This window comes from Nicotiana tomentosiformis, chromosome 6, assembly GCF_000390325.3.
Source record: "Nicotiana tomentosiformis chromosome 6, ASM39032v3, whole genome shotgun sequence".
Taxonomy (NCBI): domain Eukaryota; kingdom Viridiplantae; phylum Streptophyta; class Magnoliopsida; order Solanales; family Solanaceae; genus Nicotiana; species Nicotiana tomentosiformis.
In genome coordinates this window covers 12,798,021-12,821,411 of record NC_090817.1, presented here as the reverse complement: position 1 = coordinate 12,821,411, position 23,391 = coordinate 12,798,021, and the positions used below count along the sequence as shown (strand labels likewise).

Genomic DNA, 23,391 nt, shown 5'->3' with positions numbered 1-23,391 from the left:
TCTTCTGTTTCAGTTGAAGTTGATATGAAATTAGTGTGGAATTTCAAATGTTGAATATGAGAGCATGCCTACCCTTTTTGTGTTAAAAACTACTGTATTTGGACTTAGTTGTGAAGCTCGTCACTGCTCTCAGTTCTTATTTATTATTGTTACTTACTGAGTTGGTTGTACTCATACTGCACCCTGCACTTCGTGTGCAAATCCAGGCGATCCCAGACAGAGTGAGTGTTGATTCTTTCGCACATTTGATTTTTCGGAGATTTAGAGGTAGCTGCCGTGTTTCGCAGACCTTGTCTCTCCTTCCCTATCTCTTTGTTTAGTGTATTTGGTCTCAGACTATTATAGACCGTATTTTCCAAACTTGTAATTTATAGATGCTCATGCAATCAGTGACACCGGATTTTTGGGAGTGTATTTATATCCAATATTTGTAAGATTTTCTCTTAAACTTAAATTATTATGTTTTTCGTATTTAAAAAGGAATCGTGGGTTATTGATGTTGTCGACTTGTCTAGTATTGAGATATGCGTTATCACGATGGTTATGATTTTGAGTCGTGACATAACTCTATCTAGAATGCTCGACCTCGACCTTGATCCTTGCTGACTCTTCGACCGCGGCCTTCATCATTTCTGGAACCACTTCGACCTTGGGCAGGTCTGCATTGAAGTCGTATTGGTGACACTTGGCAGTCTGTGAATGCCTCCTTAATATTAACATGATTTGATTATATTAGAGATAATTTTTGACTCATACAATCAACACAACAATATAGATCAGAAATACAACAGTGAAATCATGAAGATGAAGTAGTAACAACAGCTAAATAGTAATAATAACAGAAGCAAAAGCAATAACATGTAGCAATAGTAATCTAATAACAATACAAAACTAGACCAACACTAAAACTACTGGCAGGAAAAAGAAAGGATACTTGTACAATTAAGTAGCTAAAAGTTATTTATTGCATTATAAAGCAAAATCATATTTTACACCACTTTCTTTTTCTATTTTAAATAAAATTCTCATGTGAGTTAATTTGGGCTATTAGCACAGCTCAAGCTGAAGGACCGTACATGTGTGTTTTTTAAACCCCTCCCAAATTAGGAGAATTTATATTGCTTTCATACTTTTCTTCTAGTGTGAGTCGAACCCACGACCTAACGGTCGAGGGTGAAGGTACTTTTATCGACTAAATAAGCCTCACTTGTCGATTGTACATGCTACATCTCGCAACTGGTGGGTTGCAGTAGTTACCAAAATTAACAAACCCACACTCTTAATCATTGTTTGAAGAGGTGCGGCGCTAAACCTGAAGTCAAACGAAAAAAAGAAAAAAAAAAGGTAGAATACATGGACACGATCCCTTAAAGTTGTTCTTACTTTTTCACTTAGACACTCTATCTTAAGTTTGTTCCATTTGAATACTTTAACCAAGTCTTTTTTGTATCATTTAGACACAAAATTCGTAGACAGCCAAATACAAATGGTGCGTGTAATTCACACGCCAGAGTGATAAATAAAACGAGTACACGTGGATTTAAAATTTTAAAATTAAAACAATCTGAAAATAAAATAAAATATAAAAACAAGAACCCACTCCACCCATCGTCATCTTCCCCAACGGACTAATCCTCAGCCATGTTTTCTCTCTGAAATTGTCACCAGCTTCCACCTTGAGCAAATTCGACTCCATAAAAATTCTTTCCCATGTCATTCCCCAGCTTGCAAAAGCCCAAATCATTTAATCGTCTCAAATGCCAGGAATCTCCCAAAAAATAATTCCGGCGAACTTGACATACATCCATGGAGGCTCCACACCTATTATGGGCCAAATGTTGCCATAAGTGGACCAATTAGTGATCAATTTTTGCTCAGTTCTTGTTTATTAAGGCTATAATGTTCCAAGGCTAATTTATATTGGGTAGTTGTGGAAGCGAAGCATGGTAAATCGAGATCTGATTGTAATTTATTTTTTCAAATTTTAAGAATAAATATATATAGCATTTAGATTTGAGAAGATCTTACTTTTTGTTTGATTTGGAAGAACTAAGTTTTGATTTAATTTTTTCCCTGTGAAACAACGTGGTTTTGGGGAAGAAAGTCACACAGGCATGCAAAAAATGAGGGACTAGTTGATCAAGAATCCGGCAGAAGAAAAGAGAAGTATGTCGAGTTTGGTGCGCCCAGATCATGTGGAGAAGAAAAGAGAAGTTGACTGGAAATTTTTTCGGCAGAAGTTATACATTTCCGGCAAAAAGTACGTGAGTTTGTATTTTTGGATGATTCAACGCTCTTGAAAAATTTAAGAAACACTTATCTTGGCATGTCAGCATATTACGTTTAAATGATACATTAAAAATTTTATCTAAAGAAAAAGTGATAGTAACTTTTAAGAGTTTGTCGATATATTTTGCCTAAAAAAAAATGCCATGGTCAGAATTCATTTACTACTAATTTGTCGTGGAGTCGTAAATCACTCTATAGTTCAAGAATGAACGGAACAAACTCGACTTGTTGACAATATTTCAACAAGTATTGCATCTAGGCATTGTAACGAAATGGTACCTCGAGTATTGCATCTAGGCATTCTAGTCCCAGAATATTTCATTATTTTCAGTTTAGTCCCTTTTTAATTGTTAGTCAGTCCCTAAAGGAGTTAAGGTGGCTATTGTCTGCAGCTGCAACGTGTCTAGTTAGTTAGTATTGGATTCCCTTTAAATATTCAGTGTATTTTTTGTGATCTATCTGAAATAAAAATCTAAGCTTTCTATTTTCCTGTAAATTCTTGCTTTCTTCTACGATGCCAACGTGGGAATCGTTTCAATAATTTCTATTAGAGATTTGGCACTTGTTAGATTTGGCAGCTCTCATTTTTATTCCATGTTTTTTTTTAGTCGATCTATGTTCATAATTTTGAATTGTTGCCTTGTTCTGATCTCAATTCTTGTATTACTCAACTAAGCACAATTGATCTTTAATTAAATTAAATGTGAGAATTTGATCCCTATAAATGACACAAGTACTGAAAGCAAAATAAGGGAACTAATCCAAGGACCAAAGTCACTATTTCCCCAACAGTAAAAACATAAGATTAGATTAGCAACTATCTTAAAATTACATATATATATATATATATATATATATACACAAAACTGACAAGAACAGGATTCTCTTTATTACAACTGTTGATTAGACACCCACAACTTTGAAGATATAATAATACACAGACCTAATTCATATTAGAAACTTAAGACTCCCAAAATATCCAACACATCCAAAACATAGAAAACAAACATCACATACAAAACACTTCAAAATTATTCACCATACACACATAACATCAGAAAAGAACTAAAACTCTATAATATTTTTTAACCAGAGATGTCAATAGCTTTCACTTCAGATTTCTTCTCTTCTTCTTTTGGTACAGTTACAGTGAGTACTCCATTTTCCATAGCAGCTTTAATTTCCTCCATTTTTGCATTTTCTGGCAGCCTAAACCTTCTCATAAACTTGCCACTGCTTCTTTCCATACGATGCCACGTGTCGTTCTTCTCCTCTTGCTCTTTGCTCCTTTCTCCACTTCTCCTCTTGTCAATTTCATGGAACCGTGTAGTTGAATAATCTGTTGATATCCCTATATTTTTCACGTATTAGAGAAATCGAACTATAAATCATGTTTAAATCATGTGTTTATACTGTTAGGACCCACAAAGGTCGTGTACTTGTGGAATTATCTGCTAAATTATTGTTTTGCACTCAATCGCAGTTTTATTTGCACATTTCATCTCAGTCTCTATTGTTCATTATTGATGCATCATATCATTGTTGTTTGGGCTGCTTGTCATGATTTCTGAGAGCCCGAGAGACTGGAGAGGTTGATGACTGAGTGAGGCCGAGGGTCTGATTGTGAGGATATTTATAGGATCGGGTTGCACACCACAACATAATTCATTGATTTTGCCATGATTGGCTTGTTATAGCGCTTGGGTTGAAGGAGCCCCTCCGGAGTCTGTACACACACCTAGTGAGCGCATGTGCCTACTGAGTGCGAGTGCTGAGTGCGAGTGCCGAGTGATTGAGAGGAATGGGTGACTGTGAGAAATAAGTGACTGTGAGGTTGGAGTGAATGGGAGAACTAAGTGACTGTTACTCTGAGAGGATGCATTGATTTCATTATTGTTGCATTTCAGCAGTCATATATCACTGTTTTGGAAATTTCTAAACGGCTTATCTTCTGTTTCAGTTGAAGTTGATATGAAATTAGTGTGGAATTTCAAATGTTGAATATGAGAGCATGCCTACCCTTTTTGTGTTAAAAACTACTGTATTTGGACTTAGTTGTGAAGCTCGTCACTGCTCTCAGTTCTTATTTATTATTGTTACTTACTGAGTTGGTTGTACTCATACTGCACCCTGCACTTCGTGTGCAAATCCAGGCGATCCCAGACAGAGTGAGTGTTGATTCTTTCGCACATTTGATTTTTCGGAGATTTAGAGGTAGCTGCCGTGTTTCGCAGACCTTGTCTCTCCTTCCCTATCTCTTTGTTTAGTGTATTTGGTCTCAGACTATTATAGACCGTATTTTCCAAACTTGTAATTTATAGATGCTCATGCAATCAGTGACACCGGATTTTTGGGAGTGTATTTATATCCAATATTTGTAAGATTTTCTCTTAAACTTAAATTATTATGTTTTTCGTATTTAAAAAGGAATCGTGGGTTATTGATGTTGTCGACTTGTCTAGTATTGAGATATGCGTTATCACGATGGTTATGATTTTGAGTCGTGACATAACTCTATCTAGAATGCTCGACCTCGACCTTGATCCTTGCTGACTCTTCGACCGCGGCCTTCATCATTTCTGGAACCACTTCGACCTTGGGCAGGTCTGCATTGAAGTCGTATTGGTGACACTTGGCAGTCTGTGAATGCCTCCTTAATATTAACATGATTTGATTATATTAGAGATAATTTTTGACTCATACAATCAACACAACAATATAGATCAGAAATACAACAGTGAAATCATGAAGATGAAGTAGTAACAACAGCTAAATAGTAATAATAACAGAAGCAAAAGCAATAACATGTAGCAATAGTAATCTAATAACAATACAAAACTAGACCAACACTAAAACTACTGGCAGGAAAAAGAAAGGATACTTGTACAATTAAGTAGCTAAAAGTTATTTATTGCATTATAAAGCAAAATCATATTTTACACCACTTTCTTTTTCTATTTTAAATAAAATTCTCATGTGAGTTAATTTGGGCTATTAGCACAGCTCAAGCTGAAGGACCGTACATGTGTGTTTTTTAAACCCCTCCCAAATTAGGAGAATTTATATTGCTTTCATACTTTTCTTCTAGTGTGAGTCGAACCCACGACCTAACGGTCGAGGGTGAAGGTACTTTTATCGACTAAATAAGCCTCACTTGTCGATTGTACATGCTACATCTCGCAACTGGTGGGTTGCAGTAGTTACCAAAATTAACAAACCCACACTCTTAATCATTGTTTGAAGAGGTGCGGCGCTAAACCTGAAGTCAAACGAAAAAAAGAAAAAAAAAAGGTAGAATACATGGACACGATCCCTTAAAGTTGTTCTTACTTTTTCACTTAGACACTCTATCTTAAGTTTGTTCCATTTGAATACTTTAACCAAGTCTTTTTTGTATCATTTAGACACAAAATTCGTAGACAGCCAAATACAAATGGTGCGTGTAATTCACACGCCAGAGTGATAAATAAAACGAGTACACGTGGATTTAAAATTTTAAAATTAAAACAATCTGAAAATAAAATAAAATATAAAAACAAGAACCCACTCCACCCATCGTCATCTTCCCCAACGGACTAATCCTCAGCCATGTTTTCTCTCTGAAATTGTCACCAGCTTCCACCTTGAGCAAATTCGACTCCATAAAAATTCTTTCCCATGTCATTCCCCAGCTTGCAAAAGCCCAAATCATTTAATCGTCTCAAATGCCAGGAATCTCCCAAAAAATAATTCCGGCGAACTTGACATACATCCATGGAGGCTCCACACCTATTATGGGCCAAATGTTGCCATAAGTGGACCAATTAGTGATCAATTTTTGCTCAGTTCTTGTTTATTAAGGCTATAATGTTCCAAGGCTAATTTATATTGGGTAGTTGTGGAAGCGAAGCATGGTAAATCGAGATCTGATTGTAATTTATTTTTTCAAATTTTAAGAATAAATATATATAGCATTTAGATTTGAGAAGATCTTACTTTTTGTTTGATTTGGAAGAACTAAGTTTTGATTTAATTTTTTCCCTGTGAAACAACGTGGTTTTGGGGAAGAAAGTCACACAGGCATGCAAAAAATGAGGGACTAGTTGATCAAGAATCCGGCAGAAGAAAAGAGAAGTATGTCGAGTTTGGTGCGCCCAGATCATGTGGAGAAGAAAAGAGAAGTTGACTGGAAATTTTTTCGGCAGAAGTTATACATTTCCGGCAAAAAGTACGTGAGTTTGTATTTTTGGATGATTCAACGCTCTTGAAAAATTTAAGAAACACTTATCTTGGCATGTCAGCATATTACGTTTAAATGATACATTAAAAATTTTATCTAAAGAAAAAGTGATAGTAACTTTTAAGAGTTTGTCGATATATTTTGCCTAAAAAAAAATGCCATGGTCAGAATTCATTTACTACTAATTTGTCGTGGAGTCGTAAATCACTCTATAGTTCAAGAATGAACGGAACAAACTCGACTTGTTGACAATATTTCAACAAGTATTGCATCTAGGCATTGTAACGAAATGGTACCTCGAGTATTGCATCTAGGCATTCTAGTCCCAGAATATTTCATTATTTTCAGTTTAGTCCCTTTTTAATTGTTAGTCAGTCCCTAAAGGAGTTAAGGTGGCTATTGTCTGCAGCTGCAACGTGTCTAGTTAGTTAGTATTGGATTCCCTTTAAATATTCAGTGTATTTTTTGTGATCTATCTGAAATAAAAATCTAAGCTTTCTATTTTCCTGTAAATTCTTGCTTTCTTCTACGATGCCAACGTGGGAATCGTTTCAATAATTTCTATTAGAGATTTGGCACTTGTTAGATTTGGCAGCTCTCATTTTTATTCCATGTTTTTTTTTAGTCGATCTATGTTCATAATTTTGAATTGTTGCCTTGTTCTGATCTCAATTCTTGTATTACTCAACTAAGCACAATTGATCTTTAATTAAATTAAATGTGAGAATTTGATCCCTATAAATGACACAAGTACTGAAAGCAAAATAAGGGCAATAATCCAAGGACCAAAGTCACTATTTCCCCAACAGAAAAAACATAAGATTAGATTAGCAACTATCTTTACATTACATATATATATATATATACAAAACTGACAAGAACAAGATTCTCTTTATTACAACTGTTGATTAGACACCCACAACTTTGAAGATAAAATAATACACAGACCTAATTCACATTAGAAACTTAAGACTCCCAAAATATCCAACACATCCAAAACATAGAAAACAAACATCACATACAAAACACTTCAAAATTATTCACCACACACACACAACATCACAAAAGAACTAAAACTATAATATTTTTTAACCAGAGATGTCAATAGCTTTCCCTTCAGATTTCTTCTCTTCTTCTTTTGGTACAGTTACAGTGAGTACTCCATTTTCCATAGCAGCTTTAATTTCCTCCATTTTCGCATTTTCTGGCAGCCTAAACCTTCTCATAAACTTGCCACTGCTTCTTTCCATACGATGCCACGTGTCGTTCTTCTCCTCTTGCTCTCTGCTTCTTTCTCCACTTATCTGTAATACTCTTCCTTCTTCTACTTCAACTTTCACTTCCTCTTTCTTAATCCCCGCAACGTTACAGAAGTACCCAATTCTTCATTAAAATATTGCAAAAGTAACTAATTTTTCATTAACACGTCTAAGTATAACCGGATCAATATAGTTCAGGTTAAATACACATATAACCATTCTCAGGATGTTATTTAAAAAATATTCAGTATTTATTTTTATCCTGATATTTTAAACTATAAAAACTAACTTCGTGATAATTCAGGACAAATTTTGTCCTAAAAAATTGAACTGAATGATTGAAATTCAGGACGCACTGACTAATTTTTAAATAAAAGCCCATTAAAGTACCTACTTAGTATAATTTCTACATATAGTTCATGCATAAACTTAAAGTCCAAATAAAACCCGAAATGACCCACGGTTCTATTTGATCAAAACGGCGAAAGTACGCACATAATCATTTTTGGGACTCCGGAAATAACTTCCGAACTTTGTATTCTAAAAAATTTAAACCGAAAAACTGAAATTCAAATCTAATTTCTAAATAACAATCCTCTAGAATGGTTACCTAATATTATTTCTATGATCAAAACAGGTTAAACCGACCCGATATAAACAACCCGATTTACATACCTGGAACATCCATTTTGAAGATATGGGAATCTGGGGTTTCTTTCCAATCAATTCTTGCATTTGCAAAAGCAGAAGTTTCACGACCAGAAGATGGAACGTTAGTAACAGTGCCTGAAAATGGAAAGCCCTCAAACGGATCAAATATATCAAGTGAAAACGGGTCGAAAATATTGCTCCTTCTACCACCAAAGAAACTTGGAATCATAGCCATCTTTTTTTTTCCTTTCCAAATGGGATTTTGGAAAATTAACAGACTTGAAATTGTGATTTTGATTTTTGTGTTTGATTTAGAAGGTTTCGTGCTATTTATGGCAAGGGGGTCGAGAAAAATAAGTAGAAGAATCAAGAAACTTATCCAGTTCGAGTGTAATCTAGGATGTTCTTACAGTTAATATTTGATAGGAACGGTTGAGGTTTCTACAACATTCGACAGACTTCTTGTGCTTTATTTCGGAAGTGCAAATATATTATTATATCTATCTATAATATAGATTTTACAATAGATAAAATTATAATTTAAATTAACTTACTAATATTTAAAAAATTTAAATTCATTTTAATTAATACTTAGCCCAATATTTAGGACTACAATGTATAATAAATACTTTAATTTGGATTTTCTCTTCGTTAGGCTATATAACAAATCCTTTAAAGCTTCAAATCTACACGAAGTTTGAAAGCCACAAACATTTCCATCATTGATACGAAGTAATACTAAAAATTTGTACTTATTTAATTATTATTATTTAAATATTACAACAATAACAAGAACGATCCAGTAAAATTTTATTAGTGGGGTGTGGAGATGGTAGTGTGTATGCAAACCTTACCCCTACCCCGAAGTAATAGAGAAACTATTTTTGAAAGACCCTCGTCTCAAGAAGACAAAATGAGACAATATCAGTACCACCACAGAGATCATAGGAAAAATAATAATATGAAAAAGAGAAGATATATGCAAAGTAAAAGCGATAGCCAGTAAATATACCTGACACTATGAGAAATGAAAGAAGTAAGACACAACATTGCCACTAGCTATTTTAGACGAAAATTTTACCAGACTAGTCTCACAAAAGTACGCAATAAGACAAGACTCAACAATCTTCTAACCTACAACCCTAATACTCGACATCCACAGCTTTCTATCATGGGTCATGTCCTCGGAAATAAATATTATTATTATTATTTAAATATTATTGATGATTCGTTTAGAAGCATGCCCCAAAAATTAAACATGAAATAACAATACACGAACCAAGAATAAAAATTGATACACCTAAAATACAAGATGAAGATGAAAGATATCAGAATGATCTTAATTCCAATCGACGAAAGAAATATTATTTTTAATGACAAAAGAAATAAGCTAACTGTAACCGAACTAAAAAATTAATAAAAAAAATAAATTTATTTACGTGAAAGAATTGTTTAACTTCTTATAGAGGTTCACGCGATGATCATTATCCTCTTTTATCTAAGACCACGAGCTATCAAATTTTTTGGATTCAGAAGTAATCAATCGAGACAGTGAAAACATAGATGTAACACAAACACATCTTTCAAATAATTAATTATGCTATTTTCAAAATATTTTTTCTTCTTTATACAAGGTATGTATATAAGGGTACACGCGCATCGCGCGTACACTAAAACTAATACTATATTAAAAGCACGAAGGCCTTTAGCGAAATGTCGTTCTCCTTTTTTACCTTTTTAAAATAGAGTTCATACTGGACAAAATAGTCATTTTATTATTTCCTAATATTTAGGATTTCAAAATTAACTAATAATTTATACTATCAAACATTTCTTATTTAGATACAATTTCAAGATTTTAAAAACATTTCTTTGTTTGAATACAATTTCAAGATTTTAAAAAGGCATAAGAGCAATATATTTTAACTAGTTTTGACGCTTTTAATACAGGCATCCGAATTCAATTGCTAAATTAAGTTTTAGTAATTAACTATCATTATTTAATATTTGCTTCCACGATTTCGTACAAGTTTTTGTTAATAGGCCTAATATTTAGGGCTACTTATTCTTTTCTACATAAAAAGGAACCCCTCCAAGCATTAAAAAAGGTAACGAGGTGTTGACCACTTTCATTTTTAACCACTGCTATTTCTTCTAATTTTTTAAATACAAATTAAATTTGACAAATTTTATATAGCCCCTTAACTATTTTTTATTTAGTTATCATATATGACTTTTTACTTTCAAGACTCTTTTGTTTAAAACTGCTTTTGCTTTAACAATTTTTGTTTGTCCCATTTATATGAATACGGCTCCCCTCCTCCTGTATAGAATCTCTCCAATTTCACCAGTGCAAGTCTAATTTAATGACATATGTCATTTTTCAAATCTAAAGGCCAAGACTAAATCAATCCCTAAACTATGGTTAAAATAAAATATTCCTATAATTTAGCCTTTCCTTAAATGTAGAATCATTTACTTACAGGGATATTGGGATACGGTACCAGCAAAATCAAATCCTTTCATGGATTTTTTATTTTTATAATTTTTCATGAATCAATTCTCCAAATTGTTAAACTTTTTTCTCCCCAAATTTCAAATCCATTCAAATGAGATACTATTTTCACAGGCATCATTAGGGCTGCTTATTGGGCGGATCGGACGGTTATTTACTCTTAACGGTTCGCTTTATCGGTTATCGGTTTTTAACTGTATTAATTCGCTAGCCACCCGATAAGATATCGGGCGGATTGATATCGGTTTAGCTATTATCGGGCGGTTTATCGGCCTAATTGAATTTGTATTACAAAGGCCTATTTTGGTCCTTCGTGTTACACTGTTACTAGTAAATACCAACAAAAAGTCAGTTTACTTTGCATGTATTCCCACCATTTTTCATCGTTACCTTCAATGGGCGTAAAACACAAGCTATTGCTTGTTACTATCTTCTTTTGGCCAACAATATGGTCCATCTGGTGGCATTAGGATCCCATTTACCTATATATTTATAACATGCAAGGAAGGAGATTGTTGGCATGTTATATGTTTGAACAACAACAAAAAATAAAAATTCTTCAATAGTGGATAAGTGGAACTGTGAAAGATATATATATATAAATTCTTAACGGGTTAACGAGTTAATGATTTATCCGATAAGAAAATTAAATATTCCGCCCCAAATCGATAAGTCGTTAATAATAAAATTTCAATCAGTTCCTCATCCGTTAAACCGATAACCCGATACCAATAAACCATTAAGCCACTTTTGCGGTTTGATTTTCGATTTCGGTTCGGTTTTGAACACCCCTAAGCATCATAACTTTTTTATTTTCACAGGGACATTTTCATTTTTGTTATTCCACCTTGTTTGTTTCTTGGAAACCAAATAAATATTTTTTTTTTGTAGTAGGCAATTGGTTGCATTGATAAATATTTTTGGTTGAAGTTAATGTGAAGAAGAAATAAATGGTTTAATCTTTTGTTTTTCTTTCATTCTCGCACCAAAGAATCGTTTCCATTGATAAGAAAATATTTTCCCAATCAAAATGAAATTCCCAGCAAGATTTCATATAGTTGATTTCTCTTTCCAATTTTAATGCTAATCTAACAAGAGAATGTAGTTTAATTATGATTTAGTCTAAATAAATTTTGGCCCTTGGATCTGAAAGATGACAGATGTTATTAAATTAGATATGCACCGATGGAAATAGAGAGATACTGTACAGGAGTTGAGCCAAATCTCATTTATATCGAGTTATTTTCTCTATTTAGCGACAGAGACGCAGAAACATAAAAATTAAAGTCGTCCTTCTCATTGTTGGGTTAGAGGCTGATTTTGAAGTTTTTAATTTGGACATAAGATTGAGCAACGCAATCTTGAGGAAATTGGAGATGTACTAAAGTTTCTGAAATACATTGTTGTTGTTGAGTTTTTAATATATAAAATTATGTCTTAGGGAGAAGAATAGATCTTTTAAATTGTTGTGAGAATTGATAAGTGTTTGCTGTTATCATATGCTTTGGATAGATTTTCTACGTGTTATGCAGGTTTATCTGAGGTAAATAAATATTATGTACCGGTATTTATATGCAACAACTAACTTTATATGATAAACTAAGTATCAATAACATCCCTCTATATTATTTCGATTGACAAGTTTGAGATAGTTACCAAAATGATTTATTTGTTAAAATCATTTATTTTCCATAATTTTTCTAAGTCACGATCCTTCCTTTGTTCTCGAAATTGCACAGTTAAAGTCCAATTAGCATGACTATTCTTGCAGGATGTCCTTCCCAATATGAAGAATGTGTGGAGCTGCTCAAAAATATTTTTCGCGCATAGCGCGGGTAAGTATACTAGTTGTTTAGAAAATGGTGATAATAACTAAATTTAGTAAGTTTGTTGCAAGAAGATCAAAATAACATCTCTATTCTTCTTTATATTCAGTTAATGATATTAAGGATATTATAACTGATACATAAGACCTTGAATTGGATATGATTTTTGATAATTTGTCATTATTTTTTATTGAGCGACAGAGTTTTGTTGCTTAGCTACATAATTTATTTGTCGCGATTTTTCTTTTAGTTAATCTGTCTAGAATACGCATTACATGTACAATCATTTTAATATAAAGTTAAAATAAAAGAAGCGGATACGTGACAAATCATTAAGCTTCTAAAATTATCTAAATTGTTTTCATGCTTAGCTAGGTTATCCGTTATTTATTTATTTTAATTAAATAGGATCAATATTTGTCATTTTCAAGAGCTTATACTTTTTAAATTTTATTTTATAACTCAAATATACTATTTAATATTATTTATTAAATTTTTAAAAAGTTATACTCATACATATAAGGTACACGCGCATCGCGCGTATCCTAAAATTAGTAATATAAAGTGCGTGTTTTTTTTATTTTTTCAAAAATATATAATTAAAAATTTATAAATTTCAGAGATCGCTTATCTAAAATTCGGTTGATCGCTTAACAGTTATTACCAGGATTATTTTTTATAAAGTGCGAGATCCTAGTGAAATCATACTTTATCTATGTATTATCTAGAAATTGCGTATGTATTATTAATGACTGCCGAAGCGGCCTCCAGTTGATCGCTTATTAGTTATTATCAGGCTAATCTTTTATAAAGTGATAGATCCTGGTGAAATTATAAATCGTCTATGTGTTATCCATAAATCCCCCATGAATTATTTATTATCGTCTAAAGAATTTTCGGTTGATCGCTTATTAGTTATTATGAGAATCGGTTTTAAATCGTCTATGTGTTATCCAGAAATCCCCCATGAATTATTTATTATCGTCTGAGTGATCTCTGGTTAATCACTTATTAGTTATTATCAAAAAAATAAATTATAAAGTAAGAGATCTTGATGATATCATAAATCACTTATGTATTAACTAGAAATCGCACATGTATTATTTATTATCGTCCAAGTGATCTCCGATTGATCGTGTATCAGTTATTACCATGGTTATTTTTTATAAAGTTGGAGATCCTGGTAAAATCATTGATCGTTTATGTGTTATCTAGGGATCACATATGTATTATTTATGATCGCCTAAGTGATCTTATTTTGATCTCTTATTCGCTATTACCATGATCATTTTCCTATAAAGTAGAAAATTTTGGTAAAATCATAGATTGCCTAGATGTTATTTGGAAATTTTCCATGTATTATTTATAATTGCCTAAGTGATCTCTGGTTGATGGCTTTATGTCACAACCCAAAAATCACACATGTCGTGATGACGCCTATCCCGATACTAGGCAAGCCGACAACATCAATAACCCAAGTTTTTTTTAAAATATTAGAAACATAATAATTAATTTAAGGGGAAAAATCCCATCAATATTGAATATAATTTACTCCCCAAATCCAGTGTCATTGAGTACATGAGCATCTATACATTACAAGTCTGGAAAATACGATCTATAATAGTCTAAGACCAAATACAGTAAACAAGAGGATAGGGAAGGAGAGACAAGGTCTGCGAAACATGACGGCTACCTCTGAATCTCCGAAAAATCGACTGTGTGAAATAATCAACACCTACTGTATCCGGGATCACCTGGATCTGCATACGAGGTGCATGGTGTAGTATGAGTACAACCAACTCAGTAAGTAACAATAATAAATAAATAAATAATTGAAAGTAGTGACGAGCTTCTCAGCTAAGTCCAATTACAGTACTTTCCAATATAAAAGGGTAGGCATGCTTTCAAGTTCAACATTTAAAATGCACAGTAATTTCATATCAACTTCGACTGAAACAGAAGAGAATGTTTTTTAGAAAATTTTCCAAATCAGTGATATATGACAGTTGAAATGCAGCAATAATGAAATCAATGCATCTTCTCAGAGCAATAGTTACTCAGTCCTCCCATTCACTCCAACCTCAGTCACTATTTTTTCACAGTCACTTTTTCCTCACAATCACTCATTCCTCACAGTCACTCATCACTCAGTAGGTACCTGAACTCACTGGGGTGTGTACAGACTCCGGAGGGGCTCCTTTAGCCCAACTGCTATATCAAGCCAATCATGACATAAATCAATGAAACATACTACGGCGTGCAGCCCGATCGATAAATATCCTCACAATTAGGACCTCATCCTCACTCAGTCATCAACATCTCCAGTCTCTCGGGCTCTCGAAAATCATGATAAGCAGCCCAACAACAGTGATATGATGCATCAATAATGAATAAGGGAGACTGAGGTAAAAATGTGCAAATAGAATTGTGACTGGGCGCAAAACAGCAATTTAGCAAATAATTTCACAAGTACACGACCCCTCTGTGTCCCAGTAGTGTAAACATATGATTTAAACATGATTCACAGATCAATTTCTCTAATACAGGAAAAAATGAACGGATATCAACAGATTTTTTCAACTACACAGTTCCATGGAATTGACCAAGTCATAATTTCTATGGTGCACGCCCACATGCCCGTCACCTAGCATGTGCGTCACCTCAAAATCAATCACATAATACATATTTCGGGGTTTCATTCCCTCAGGACCAAATTTAGAACTGTTACTTACCTCAAATCGTGTAATTCTTTATTTCGCTATGCCCTTGCCATGCGAATTGGTCTCCAAAATCCTTGTATCTAGCCACAATTAATTCGATTCGGTCAATACCAATTATTGTAATTAATTTCATAAGAAAATACTAATTTTTCAATAAAAATACGAAATTAACTCAAAAATTGCCCATGGGACCCACGTCTCGAAACCCAACAAAAGTTACAAAATATGAACGCTCATCCAACAACGAGTCCAACCATACAAATTTCACAAAATTCTGACATCAACTCGACCCTCAAATCTTCAATTAAAGTCTTTGAAGATTTCTACCATTTTCAACCCAATTCTTACCCATTTGAACTCAACAATCTTTCCATAAACCTTATTGATACGTATAAATAATACTCTTACACCTAAGAATCATACTCTTAATCAATCATCTTTACGCAAACTCGAAATTGAATACTAGGGGTTAGAACCTTACCTCTTGGGTGAAGATCTTGTGATATTTCCTTGTTGGATTTCAAAGCTTGAATAAGATCTTGATGAACAAAGCACTTGAGCTTCTTCCTCTCTCTAGAACACTCTCCTTTCTCTCTAAAAATATCCGATTTTTGCTCCAAAATGAGCTTCAAGGGCTATAAATCAAAGTTGGGTCGGGTCAAAAATTAGAAAGAATTGAAGCCCCGACACAAATTTGCGATCGCATAAAACGTATGCGGGTCCGTAAACTGATCGCATAATTGAAGCTCCAAAATGAGGGTCACTTGTTTAGGTCTGCGGTGATTATGCGGCCCGCATACCTGTTCTGCGATCGCATAATGCACCGCAGAACAGGTCTGCGGTCGCATAATGCACCGCAGATTTTCTCAAATCTTGCCTCACATCTGCTTCACTCTATGGCCATTATGCGGCCCGCAGAGTGATTCTGCGACCGCATAGTGGGCCGCAAAAATGCCCTCTTCTGCTTAATTTATTTTTTACTCCTCAGTGCATTGTTCAATCTAAAAAGTCCAAGCCTTTGTACTAATTGATCTACCTCGGCACCACAAAACCTTAATTTCCTTAGCAAAAATTCTCCGGGGGTCGTTACACATAAATTCACATCCGGTCAACCTTTTCAACTTAAATTCTAAACCTTGGAACTAAGTGTTCCAAATCATTACAAAATCACATCGGACCCGAACCAATTACCCCTGGCAAGCCAAATAACAACCGTAAATCATAATTTGAGTAGTAAATGGGGGAATATGGTACTAATACTCAAAACGACCGGTCGAGTCGTTACACTTTATAGTTCTTGCCATGATTATTTTTTATAAATATGTTATCTAGTCATGTAAAATTAGTGATCGCATAAATTATCTCTAGTTGCTTATTTATTAATTATTATCAAGATTATTTTTAATAAAGTTGGATATCTTGTTGAAATCATAGATCGCCTATGTTTTATATAAAAATCGCCCATGTATTATTTTTGATCGCCTAAGTAATCTCTTATTAATCGCTTATTAGTTAGTACCATGATCATTTTTCTATAAAACGGGAGATACTGGTGAAATCATACACCGCCTACGTGTTATCTAGAGATCACTCATGTATTATCTATGATTGCATATGTAATCTTCGGTGGATCGTTTATTTGTTATTAACAGAATTGTTTTTCATAAAAATTATAGATAGCCTATGTGTTATCTAGAAATCACCCATGTATTATCTATGATTGAGTATGTGATCTCCAATTGATCGCTTATTTGTTATTAATAGAATTATTTTTTATTAAAATTATAGATCGCCAATGTGTTATCTAAAAATCGCTCATGTATTATTTATGATCGTGTAAGTGATCTTAGGTTAATCGCTTATTAGTTATTACCAAAATTATTTTTTTATAAAGTGGGAGATCATGATGAAACCATAGATTGCATATGTGTTATCTAGAAATAGCCCATGTATTTATTTATGATCGCCTAAGTGATATCCGATTAATCGCTTATTAGTTATTATGAGGATCTGTCACGACCCATTTTCCACTATAGGCCGTGATGGCACCCAACGTCGACGCTAGGCAAGTCAACGATGAACTAGCCATGTATTTATTCTTTTTAACAAATTTCGAAATAGTTGATTTTTATTTATTAAATAAATAAGAGGTGAGAAAATCTTTTGATAAAACAAAGTGTAAACAAATATAAGAACAAGTGTGGTGAAATAAATACTCAAAAGCCATCAAATGTCTACTAGCATATTGCTAAGACCTAGTGTCACAAGTGTATGGATAGTTACTAGTTGGCTTACCTATCGGGTTGGGTTAGGTGTCATCACGACTAGTGGATTTGGGGTCGGGACAAGTTGGTATCAGAGCTCTAGGTTCATAGGTTCTACAAGTCATGAGCAAGTGTCTAGTAGAGTCTTGCGGATCGGTATGATGACGTCCATACCTATCTTCGACAAAATCTCGCAGGTGCAGACCAAGCCCAGGTCTGCCTCCTTCTCTTTTGCGGACAATGGCTCGCTTCTGCGGCGTCCGCGTCACACCTGCGACCTTCCCCACTTCTGCGATCAACTCCTTCGCATCTACGCGTTCTCAGGTGCGGCTCCTACTCCACTTCTATGATCACTGGCCAGCCCACGCCAAGCCGCTTCTGCGGGAATTAGCTCGCTTCTGTGAGCTCGCACCTGTGGCAGGTTCTTCGCAGGTGCGATTGCACCAGAACCATGTTGCTTCAACCTTTCTTTCAAGTCCAAGTTTGATCCGCCGCACGAATTGCGCCCGAGGCCCCCAGGGCCTCGCCCAAATATACCAACAAGTTCGTAAAGATAAAACGGACTCGCTCGCACCCCCGGAACGCGAAAAATAACATCAAAACTAAGAATCGTTATCCAAAACCAAATAGAATCAAGTCATGAACTTCAAGTTCTTCCAACTTACTCCGAACGCGCCAAATCATACATAAACTACTCGGAATGACACTAAAATTTGCGTGCAAGTCTTAAATTACTATACGAAACTATTCCCGAGCTCAGAATTTCAAACGGACCTCGATAACACCAAAACCTACTCCAACCCAAATTTAAAGAACTTGAAAAACCTTCAAGGTGTCAATCTTCAATATTAAGCGTCGAAATGTTCCCGGGTCATCTAAAATCCGATCCGAACATACGCCCAAGTCCAAAATCATCATACGAATCTATTGGAACCTTCGAGTCCCGATTTCGAGGTCGTTTACTCAAGTCAAACTTACCCATTTTAAGCCAATATTAAGGAACTAAGTGTTCCGATTTCAACCTTAACCCTTCCAAAACCCGAACTAACCATCCCCGCAAGTCATAAAACAGTAAATGCACATACGGGGAGTCTTATTTAGGGGAACGAGAATCTAGAAAGCAAAACGATTGGTTGGGTCGTTACAGGATCATTTTTAAAGAATGGGAATTTCTCGTGAAATCATAGATCGTCTATATGTTATCTACAAATTGCTCTTATATTATTTATGATCGCATAAGTGATCTCTCTGTTTGATCTCTTATTAGTTATTATTGGGATCATTTTTTAAATAAAGTATCATGATAAAATCATAAATTGCCTATGTGTTATATAGAAATTGCTCATATATTATTTATGATCGGCTACGAAAAATGGATTGCAAAAAATAGGTACAAAAAAAAAAAATCTTAAACTTTTGATCAAAGCTGAAAATGAGTGAAGAAAGTTCTACCGAGCTCTTACTCAGAAAGATTGAGCAAATCAATTCCAGAATACTCCTACTGAGTGAAGAAGAAAGATGATGAAGAAGTAAAATGGACATGATATCAGTTTGGGAGGCATTTTGTTTGAGTGAATTTTTTTTTATTTTAAATGTTTTATTTTTCTATATTTGCAATATAGTCCTTAACTATTGCCAACTAAGATAAATTAATATTCTCACTCATGCCAACTAAGAAAATATGAAAAAAAAAAAAAACTAATTCAAAAAGAAAAATACGAGGTTATGAACTTTTATTCGTTTTATAAAAGTGCTCTTTAAAATTAATTCAATTTTCATCTCTTTTCCTGCCTAACTATCCCATTATCAAAACCTATAGCCACATCTTCTTTGCATCTTTTAAGTTGGTAACCTAGCATTCTGTTTCCTTCACTTTTAACAGAAGACCAAAAACTGAGACTTCTGCAAACTTAAGATACAAGAAGAATAGCAGATGTAAAATTGGATTCTACACTTTGATATTAATCATTAATTTGCAAAAGTTTTATTCAAAAGTGGTACATCATTCTCTTCTTCTCTAGACTACACCGCGCGAACATAGGTATGAGAATGAATGGCTTGTTATATAATTCATCTATGAAAGCACAGCAATTACATCAGATGCCCTTAGTGTTACGTAGTCGGCGCCATCAGCCCCTTTGAAGTCATTGCCTGCATATTTGGAATACAGAACTGTATTTCCAGGAGATACTGAAAGTGATTTCCTGTTCCCTTCCTCGTCAAGAGGACCCGGTCCAGCAGCAATTACCTAGTTCAACCACAGAAAAGGCAACAGATCTTAACAAGAGTTTAACTTCTTTGCACTGGCGTTTACAGTTTACCTAAAAGAGTTAACTACATATAACCTTCAATAAGAAGTAAGATTAGTAATCAACTACAACATGTTAAAATAGTCTAAAAGGGTCGTTTGGTTCACATCATAGGTATACGGAGATTATAATGCAGAGATTGTTTATATGGGGACTAGAAATGAAGGAATAGTTATGAAGTGATTAATAATGAAATTGTTATACATCAATTACTAACTTTAAAATGGTATTTTTTGTCTTTAAATAGTTTAACCCCTGCATTGCTAATACATATATTCTTATTTCACATACTCTCCAGCATAATATAATTCATCGCTTCCCGCCTAACTTAACACACACCAACCAAGCTCTGCATTAGATATGCAACTATTTCTTTCACATGCTGCCAATCAAACACTGTATTATTTTATGCAGGATTTTATGTTTAGAATTAAATAACCATCAAAACCAAACGACCCCCTCGGTGTGTAAAAATTATATCCTCTCAACAAATATAATATCTGAAACGGAGAAATTGACTTTGGAAATAATAATAGGAGGGATAATACTAGCTGAACTGCAGAGTGCATATTTTTACCGAGCCAATTGAAGGTTTCTCCTTTGCCGCCTCACTCAAGAACAATCCTCCAGCAGTTTTTTCCTCAACCTCAGCTACCTGATATAATTTAATGATACTTCAGAAAATAAAAATCTTGAAGAAAGTGAAATATCAAGAAAGAGTAAGCGACAGGGAAACGAAGCCAAACTTCCAAAAATGCAACTCTCATTTAGCAAACACTACTTCCGAAAAAAAATATAAAATTTAAAATAGGGAAACAGGTCATCATGTACAAAAATCTTATCATACAGAGAATGTATCATTTAATCAAAATCTAGACGCCACACAAACAAGGGAAAAAAAGAAGAAGCAATAATGACAAACCTTGATTAAAATTCTGTCGTTCAAGGGCTGCAGATCCTTGATATCATCGGTCTCGAGAATACCAACAATGTCATCCTCTTTCATGATCAGGTGCGTTGATCCATCAAACAGAACTTCAGTTCCCGCATATTTCGAGTACAGCACTTGGGTACCATTCTACACGTAATACGATCCTTTTAGAAATATGACAAATCATGCTCGAAAGCCAAGCTGAGTATATCATTGATTATGAAATTACCTTCACACTAATTTCCACTTTAGTCTTGCCAATTGAACGACCCTCCCCAACCGCGACAATCTCACCTCCTTGTGGCTTTGATTGCGCTGATGTCGGAAGTAAGATACCACCAACACTCTTCTCCTCTGCAGTCTTTATCTTCACTAAAACTCTATCACCGAGAGGTTTAACTGAAGTGTACTGCACGAACGACAACAAGAGAATAAGGAAGAAGATAAATAAGAAACTTTCCAGAACAGCACGGCAACCCTTAAATGTATTGCAATGACAAAGCTTGGCGTTAAAAATCCACTAGACACCAGAAACCTAATGCTTAATTAATTCATCATTTGTTTCCAAATACATACTTGACAGAAGATGCAAACTTTAATTCAGGCAATGAAATATCAGAATCACATCTCTTTGACGACAAAAACAGAAACACCCAACGCAACAAAGCACAATTACAAACTCGTCGCTTAGTTTAACCAGGCACAAGATAGAGCTACTTAGCCACAAAATCAGAACAGTTAACTTAAAATCAATTAGCAGCTTACGTTGCCCAATCCAATTTTGGCTGAAGTAGATGGCTCAGCAAGCTCTTCCCATAAGTTTTAGCTGACTATAAAGTTGCGCCAACTAAAGAATGAACAAGATAGGCAAACATTCATGTTGAGAGCAATGACGCGAATTAACATCATCGACTCACAAAAGTTTGACACCAGTGTCGGAGCCACCTTAGGCTAAGAAGTGTCAATGACACTCCTTCACCAAAAAATTACACTGTGTAGTTGGGTCAAAATTTCATTTTTTTTTTATGTATATATAGACTAAAATTGAATCCCCTTATATTCTCCTAGTCTGTTTGACACTGTAGAATGCCAACCAATTCGGAGCAGAAAAAGAACCCATCAAAGCAATTCTTCCTAACTATTCAGCTATTACAGTAACATAGTTTGACGAAAAATAAACGGCAGCCCGATGCACTAAGCTCCCGCTATGCGGCGCGGGGTCCGAGAAAGTACCGAACCACAGGGTCTATTGTAGACAGCCTTACCTGCATTTCTCCACGGCTCGAACGAGGTCATGGCAGCAACTTTACCAGTTACGCCAAGGTCCCCTTCTTAGTTCGACTAAAAATATTGGAATAAAACAACAGCAGCAGAGGAAAGAAAGCAAAATTATATACCTTAGGGGCTACAGTAGTTGCAGCCTTAACAACAAGACCACGGGACAACCTGTTATTCTGCTTTAAAGGAACAAAAGATGCAACCTTTACATTACTAGTTGACCTAAGCCCTTCAAAGGAAGCAAAACCCTTAGCAGAAATGGATGATGCAGTCAACTGAGTTGTTGCCATTGCTTTCTGAGCTAAATCAAGAAACCACACAATCAAAAAATAGTCAATATCCTCAGCACCCAGAAGAAAAAAAAGTACACGTATAGATAAAAGCTCAAGAATTCTTAACTAAATCAAGAACCCCTTAATAGAATAAATCCCAGAAGTAAAAAGAGAGTAAATCAAAAAATGAGTTCAAGAATTTCAATTAATCGTAAAAAAGGAAGTACCTTTACTGGGAAAGAGGTTGAACTGATGACAAAGGAGATGAATTATCTACTACAGACTGAGTGACTGAAATGTGTTTTACACTGTTGAAGATAGAATTCGTAGAGCCTTTTGAGGATAACAAAACCCTAGAAGGTTCTAAAAGAGGGATTTTTTGCCAGATATTTTGGGGGGGTGGGGGTGATTTCTTTTTTTTATTATTCTTAAAATTGTCTATGTATATAAATTAAATTCATTTTGTATTTTTGTATTACTAAACCTCGTTTGATGTTCAAGTTGCACATATTAAAAAAAATAACTTGATATACTAATTCAGTTGATTGGGTACCTAAACTTTTATTATATCGATGGGAGAGTTTGATTTCTCACCTTGTAATTCCCCCTTACCTCCAATTTTAAAATTAAAAAAAAAAATCTATCAATATAATTCAAGGAGAATTGGGTTGTATTGAATCTACGGAAAAGGTTCAAAATTGCCCCTGAACTATACAAAATGGGACAATTATACCCCTACCCAACCCCTTATTTTAGTTTTATTTTTTTGATCTTTTTTCCTCCCCTTCATTCTCTTTTTATTTTTTTAATAACCTCACTCAATCCTCCCAAAGAATTACAAGCCAATAAAAATTGCAT

General features: G+C 34.4%; 2 protein-coding genes and 2 long non-coding RNA genes across 7 annotated transcripts; 2 read left to right on the top strand and 2 right to left on the bottom strand.

Moving 5' to 3' along the window:
• The first annotated feature begins 1,512 nt into the window (after positions 1–1,512).
• Positions 1,513–3,310, top strand: LOC138893269 (uncharacterized). The gene is made up of 2 exons (XR_011408357.1): positions 1,513–1,946; positions 2,105–3,310. It is a non-coding gene; the product is annotated as an uncharacterized lncRNA (long non-coding RNA).
• A 2,438-nt stretch (positions 3,311–5,748) lies between these two features.
• On the top strand, positions 5,749–6,563 carry LOC104115421 (uncharacterized). Its single transcript, XR_690599.4, has 2 exons — positions 5,749–6,182; positions 6,341–6,563. It is a non-coding gene; the product is annotated as an uncharacterized lncRNA (long non-coding RNA).
• Positions 6,564–7,380: 817 nt separating this feature from the next.
• On the bottom strand, positions 7,381–8,746 carry LOC104115422 (17.4 kDa class I heat shock protein-like). Its single transcript, XM_070177129.1, has 2 exons — positions 8,444–8,746; positions 7,381–7,866 (listed from the first exon to the last, which is right to left on the bottom strand). The coding sequence occupies exons 1-2, from the start codon at positions 8,651–8,653 to the stop codon at positions 7,597–7,599; spliced, it is 480 nt and encodes a 159-aa protein (XP_070033230.1). The 5' UTR covers positions 8,654–8,746; the 3' UTR covers positions 7,381–7,596.
• A 10,931-nt stretch (positions 8,747–19,677) lies between these two features.
• Positions 19,678–22,923, bottom strand: LOC104115420 (20 kDa chaperonin, chloroplastic-like). Of its 4 annotated transcripts, none has more exons than XM_070177127.1 (6): positions 22,784–22,923; positions 22,381–22,562; positions 21,213–21,392; positions 20,975–21,130; positions 20,630–20,707; positions 19,678–19,991 (listed from the first exon to the last, which is right to left on the bottom strand). In XM_070177127.1, exons 2-6 carry the CDS (start codon positions 22,549–22,551, stop codon positions 19,818–19,820), a joined length of 759 nt encoding a protein of 252 aa, XP_070033228.1. In that variant the 5' UTR covers positions 22,552–22,562; positions 22,784–22,923; the 3' UTR covers positions 19,678–19,817. The 4 variants fall into 4 exon arrangements, with proteins under 4 accessions (XP_070033228.1, XP_009624344.1, XP_009624343.1 ...); XM_009626049.4 differs by having other exon boundaries at positions 22,381–22,557; positions 22,761–22,921; XM_009626048.4 differs by having other exon boundaries at positions 22,761–22,912.
• Positions 22,924–23,391: the final 468 nt, after the last annotated feature.